The 6521-nt window shown below is 37.4% G+C and overlaps 1 protein-coding gene across 1 annotated transcript; it reads right to left on the reverse strand.

Moving 5' to 3' along the window:
* Nucleotides 1-748: 748 nt before the first annotated feature.
* On the reverse strand, nucleotides 749-6511 carry MZT1 (mitotic spindle organizing protein 1). Its single transcript, XM_056329176.1, has 3 exons — nucleotides 6361-6511; nucleotides 3336-3481; nucleotides 749-1660 (listed from the first exon to the last, which is right to left on the reverse strand). Exons 1-3 carry the CDS (start codon nucleotides 6407-6409, stop codon nucleotides 1637-1639), a joined length of 219 nt encoding a protein of 72 aa, XP_056185151.1. The 5' UTR covers nucleotides 6410-6511; the 3' UTR covers nucleotides 749-1636.
* Nucleotides 6512-6521: the final 10 nt, after the last annotated feature.

Raw genomic sequence — 6521 nt, forward strand, 5'->3', positions numbered from 1 at the left:
AGATCTGAAGTTCATTTGCAAATGTGCTCTACCCTGTTAACCTTGGAGGTTTCTTTAGGTCCCATTAACACCACACTTTGAAACCATGGGTCCTGACTTCAGTTGGGATAGAGTTAATTTTCTTAGCTGGTACAGTGCTGTGTTTTGACAACACACTGATGTTTTTTAGTTGTAGCTAGCTAACGTTTATACCAAATCAAGGACTTTTTAGTTTCTTAGGCTTTGCCAGCAAGAAGGCTAGAGGGGCACAAGAAATTGGTAAGGGACACAACCAGGACAGCTGACCTGAACTAGCCAAAGAGGTATGCCATACCATGGCACATAACGCTCAGTATATAAACTGGGGGGGTTGGCCAGGGCCTGCCAATAGCTGCTCAGGGGCTGGCTGGGTATTGGTCAGCAGATGGTGAGCAATGGTATTGTGCATCATTTGTTTTCTTTTCTCCCTTACCTTTGGATTTCATTCCTCTCCTCCTGTCCCCCCTTTTCATTATATCTTATTGTTCTTGCATTTTTATTTCAATTACGAAATTGTTCTAATCTCAACCCTTGAGTTTTACATTCCTTTCTGATTCTCCTCCCCATCCCTCTGGGGGAGGGGGGAGTGAGCCAGTAGCTGTATGGTACTTAACTACTGGCTGGGGTTAAACCACACCACCATGCTAACAAAAAAAAAAAACCACCCAAAAAAGCTTAAAGAGCAGACAAAGAATACAAAAGAAACCATTTTCAAATGAAGTAGAATTCCTGGATGCAAGGACATTTACTGGAAAGTAACATGATAAACAGTTTACTGTATATACTATAAATACTTGTTTTGGCATCAGTGAAGATTCCTAGTGCTGAACAAGAAGGCATTCCTATACCAAATCACTGTTTAAGACTCATTGATTCCTATAAACCAAAACTGATGCTTCTCATATATGCTTTGACTAGGTAGTAACAATATAGCCTTAGTATTTTTAGGTCTAGTAGTCAGAACAAATGTAGCATCTGAACTCCATAAAATATTCCATATAATCCATAATTTAAATTCACATACATTTCTGCATGGATAAGTGAAATTCCTTTGTTATCCAAGTTAAAGAAACACTTTTTTCCAGCAATTGCAATCAAAAGGGCAATTCACTACCCACATTATCAAAAGTGCTTTATTTCTTACTTTTAGAGTGAGACTTAAGTCAGTACCCTTACTCTAAAAGAAAGTTCAAATAGCCTTCATTCCTATCTGGTCCATAAAGCAAAACTAAAATTGTACATTTAGTTTTCGAAGAGATAAAAACAAGGATATATTAACACTTCTAAAGGATGCAATAACAAGCTATACTATTATAACAATATTAATTGCTGCAAACTAGTAAGTTCAGCAAGTGTACAGTAGCTGACAGTTTAAAAAATACTGGATACCAAAGATGAGCAATTGCACTATATTCACAAATAGTTCACAAAAATACCATGTAATGAAGTTCACCAATAATTTTATAGAAACTAGTCTATACATCCTTTCCAAGAAGATTACATAGATATTCTTACATCGTTGCACGCACACTTATTTAACTTTTTTCTGAGTAGTAGCAATCTTCAAGGCTTGTTAAAATTAACTTGGCATTTTCTCACACAGAAATCTTCTCCCATGTCAGCCTGTCATATTTTCAGCAGCCTTGAAACAGAAAAAAACATTTACTGCAAGTCACCAAAAGTAGACACCATGTAGATTAAATTTAATCTTTTCTTGCAACTATTTTAATTTACCTGAAGTCTAAATAAACTACTTCAATAAAAACAATACAAAAAATGTGTAAGATGTGCAGCATTGTTCTTTAATGAATACTTCTGGGTTGTGGTTTTTTTAAAAAATAATACTGTCAACTGCCATTAGCCTTTATTAACACAGCCATTACTGTTTGCTTGTGTTAAATTGTGTATCCTGCGTCTAAGCAGCTTGTAACCTGTACATTTTACCCTAATGCTTTCAAGAAGTGCTCAAGTGAGTATATTTTTTTTCCTTTGGAGTTTACTTTATACCATTTATAGTAATTATTACTCCCACTGATACAGATAAATTAGACATAAAACTTAGAATGACACTGATCATAACTGTATAACTCACTGCCAATTATTTGACTAAGGTCATGAGTAAGTATTTTATTATTGAGTAACTCAACCCAGCAAACAAGGTATAGTTGTTAGACTGACATTGGTAGATTGGCTTAAAAGGCAGTTATGGGACAAACGGGCACAAAGGATAGCAACAGGAATGATAAACCAGTAAAAGCAAAAGTAGTAGTAAACCAGCCCTCAATTACTTATCTACACAGTTAAACATGTATGTATGCATACATTTAAGCATGTACACAAATACAAAATATGCATGAGTATAGAAAAATGTTAAAAATGAAGTAAAAAATTTGAAGACTGGTGAAAAATAGCTCTGGCTAGCATCCATTTAGTCAAAAATCTGTAAACTGAATTTTCTAAGAATCAGAACGCAGTCTTCCAGACCAGAGATAGGCAGGCTAGATATGGGTTCCCCCCCCACCTCGCCTCCCAAGAAAGAAATGTAAGAAACAGGGGGAAAAAAGTCATGATGTTTAGATAGACAGTAAAGAACTAAAATCCTTTACGAGCCAAGTGAGGATGTATTTTTTTTAAAGCAGTTACCCTCTCTACTAGCCAAAAAGGTAAATGTTAAATTATGAAAAGCTCTATATGTATACATAACATGAAATCTGCTCTTGTTTGTCTTTCAAGAGATTCAAAGCACAGGTTAATGTGGTAAAAGCAATATGCGAAGACCACATCAGCAAGCTGCATGCACTTTTTTACAAGTGCTGCTGCATACTATTAGGCGTGAGGTTGTGGAAATGAGGCGATACAGATTAAAGGAGAAAGTAGCAGCCTATTTGTGATATGATGTGGATAAGGGGGCAAATGGTGGCTATAAACATCCAGAATAAAAATCTGGGGGGGTTTGTTGGGTTGTTTTGGTTTTTTTTTTTCCTTCAAAAGAGTTAATCTAATTATTTCTTAAAAGATTTTCTTCATACGATTTCTTGCTTCATGCTCCATTCATAGAATCATTTACGTTGGAAAAGACCTTTGAGATCATCAAGTCCAATTGTTAGCTGAGGACTACAAAGTCCACCACTAAACTATGCCATTAAACACTACATCTATGCATTTTAAAAATAGCTCCAGGAATGGATGAATCTCACGCAACAGTTGATCTCCTTGATTTAATAGTAAGTCATATCTTAAAATACAGTTTACAAACTGAAGTATAGCAAGTTGAACACACATCTCAAACTTACACGCTTTTTAAGCAAAAGCATTACCTTCAAAGCTTCTGTAGCCTTACGCAGTTCTTTAATAACAGATGATAATGCTTCTGGATTTATTCCCTGCTCACAAAGCCGCACACAAATAGACAAGGTCTCCATATCCAAGCCAGTGTTTAATATTCTTGAAATCTCAAACAGAACTGCAACAGAAAAAAATAAGCACTTTAGTCCCTATGGACTATGGAATTTCAATGATTGAAAATATTATTCATCAACATTTAATTTGTACTGTAGAGTCTGTGAACATGACAGTTATCAAAAGCTCTTGCAGTTTGAACCTCAACAACAGCATTCATATTCAGCCTTCCAGCTAAGCTAGAAGCCACAGCTTCTAATACTATGCTTTTCTGGTTCAGAAAACTTAGTACTGGATAATGGGTCTTGAAAATTAGTAAGTGAAGAATTCAATAATTCACATGCTTGCCAATTATGTGAAATATACACTATAAGAATAATCCAAGCTTTTGAATTCCAGATACTGATGAAGTCCTAATAAAATGGACCGAGAGCACATTCTTTAAAGGTTTTACAGAGAATGTCAGGAGTTTTCTAGCCACTTCCTTCCATAACTAAACCTGGGTTTAGGTCTAACATTAAAGTGGTTTAAGGATAAGCAATACTTTCAATTTTTCTGTAACCTGAATCAAGAGCAACACTGCTTTTCAGTGTGAGATGAGGAGAGTACAGTCAGTTTTGTGTGGGAACAAAGACAGCTTGTTCTCCCCTTCCAAACTTTCCCTGGAAGGCCCCTTTTCTTCCATTCTCATAAGCAGTTTGTTATATATGTAACAGAACAACTCAACTCATTGAGGTTTTATTCTGGTTGCTACAGTAACCTCTATCCTCAGCCCAAGTCACTAGCAATACAGGTTGATTTTGTACAGATGCTATTCACACAGTTTCTGTAATCAAACCTTCCCCAAATCTTTCTCACCAGGTTAAAGCAGCCTGGCAAGTGATTACTGTCCAATTGACAGCTATGAAAATATTCTGCTTTGGTATACCAGAGACATACTGCAGCACACCTTCAGAGTCACATTTACCCAAACCAAGACATTAAAGGCCTAATATATCCAGTCAATTCCACTGAAGCCACAGGGAAATGTCAGATGCTATGAAAAAACCTCTAGGTGCAATAATACTCTTGAAGCCCACACAAGTAGACTGGATTAAAGACACACACAAGTTTAAGACACGAAACTTTTTTTGTCAGACCCAAGCCCTAACTACAAGCCACAAGGAGAGCTTTCTTCTCCACAATGAGGCTTTCTGTCCTCACTGGTCTGAAAGCAAACCATTCCAAACATATCACACATGCAGCCCCTGTCTCCACAAAATCTTCTTCAGTGGCCAGATAAAACAGTAAGAAACAGACGTGTTTGCAATAAAATGCCATTGAACATTAAGAGCTACTGAACTACAAATGACTGACAGCTTCCCAGAAATAAACAATTCTTACTTTCTCCAACCATTTAAAGTTCATCATAAAATTTACTAAGCATGTGACATATTTAGAGGCAGAGCAGTAAATCTAACTAAAGATAAGTTTCAAATTTCTATGTCGGTATGAGTTGTGGTCATTAGTTTCTAATAGAAAATAACTTTAGGTACATCTTTGGCAGAGATGTAGCAGTTTCTCCACAAAAAAAACAACTGAGCTCTTAACAATCCTGCAGAGAACTGCTGTTAAATATTTATATCTGACATTCTAGATTAAGCATTTTACTTTTCTAAACTGCTAATGACATAAATGAATACTTTTTTTTCAATAGCAACCCATTTACTTCCATTAGGTGCCTATTATTTAGGCAGTAAGTTAAGATGCAACACAATTTTCATGTTCTATTTAAAAAAGTCTAAAAACCTTATCCTACAAATATTTTTTCTACTCATGACGGGCCCTCATCAAGAAAAATCTAATACATGGACACAGTTACCAGTGCTTCACATTTTCAGTTACTTCAAAGCACTTTATATAAATAATCTTATAATGGAAATGTAAAGAGATTAATGTTATTTTGAGCAGTAAAAACACCAAAACAATTTACTGAGTGCAGTAAAAGTTCAAACATGGGGGTATTTTGAAGAGTGTTTAAGTAAATCTTTAACAATCAAGTGCATGTTTAAGTTATTGGAAATTTGTTTTCTTCTAAAAATGTCTGACTGCAGGAAGAGATTAAATTGTTAATGTCTACCCTAAATAAAATACACATATTGTTACACAGGGAGCCTGGGCTCCTCAATTTGAAGGCTAGTACACTTTCCATCGCTGTTTTCAAGCCTTACTTTGTCTTTAAATCTGCATTATTATGCATTCCATCTAAAACATTCCTTCAGAAGTGGAGAGAGGGTAGGTGTCAACTACAGTCAGGATAACTTAGAATCACTGTCCTTCCCAAACAAGTCTCTCCCCACCTGCACAGAATGGTCTTACCGTCTTCAAGCATCAGAGCAACCACAATACCCCACGTCGTCCTGCCTTGCTTGCCTCCAGCAGCAGGTCAGAGTGAGTAGATCAGTGGCTGAAACACTAATCTTTACATCAGTTCAACTCATGAAGTCTTTGCTAAGGAACCCTTATGTAACAGTAGCCATAACTATAATACAAAGGAAGATCATGCAAAAATAACAAACACAGAGCAATACCCTCCCAAATACTCTCACTGGGCTATAGTCCCTCATTAGGGCATTTCCAGAGAAAATCTTCATAGTTAACAACCTCAAGGGACTTCCTGGCAGCTTTCCACTCTGCCTGAAATCCATATAAGCTTTTGGCATAGCCATTCAATGGAATACTGGAGTTCCACACCACATATTGCTAAGAAACACCTCCTGAACCTGCCAGCTTTGATTCCTCATAGACTGGAAGAGGAAGTGAATACTTGATCTCTGCTCATACTGCTCACGTTTCTCACGGCTTATAAATCTGAAATGTTTCCTACTACTGACAGTACTGCTTCTCTCACATCCACATCCCACAACAGCACCAGGAGCCCGGCTGCTGCCCTCGGCCACCTACCGTCCATCGTTTCCCGCACAGCGTTGAGGCTAGCGGCATTACTCGCCATGGTGACCCTGCACCCCTCACCTCCCACCCGGAAGCGGAAGCCCCCCGCTCCCGTCCATCACCACCGTTCAAACGCTCCCGCTCCGCTGCCCCCAAATGACGCCCAAAACGGA

The sequence above is a fragment of the Falco biarmicus genome, chromosome 2 (assembly GCF_023638135.1).
Source record: "Falco biarmicus isolate bFalBia1 chromosome 2, bFalBia1.pri, whole genome shotgun sequence".
Classification (NCBI taxonomy): domain Eukaryota; kingdom Metazoa; phylum Chordata; class Aves; order Falconiformes; family Falconidae; genus Falco; species Falco biarmicus.

What these genes read in the sequence shown, in the direction of transcription:
- MZT1 (XM_056329176.1), bottom strand. Translation starts at nt 6,409, where the DNA reads ATGGCGAGTAATGCCGCTAGCCTCAACGCTGTGCGGGAAACGATGGAC. An exon ending in TGTGCGGGAAACGATGGACG is followed by an intron (nt 3,482 to 6,360) that starts GTAGGTGGCCGA and finishes TTTCTGTTGCAG; the next exon opens with TTCTGTTTGAGATTTCAAGA. An exon ending in AGGCTACAGAAGCTTTGAAG is followed by an intron (nt 1,661 to 3,335) that starts GTAATGCTTTTG and finishes TTCTGTTTCAAG; the next exon opens with GCTGCTGAAAATATGACAGG.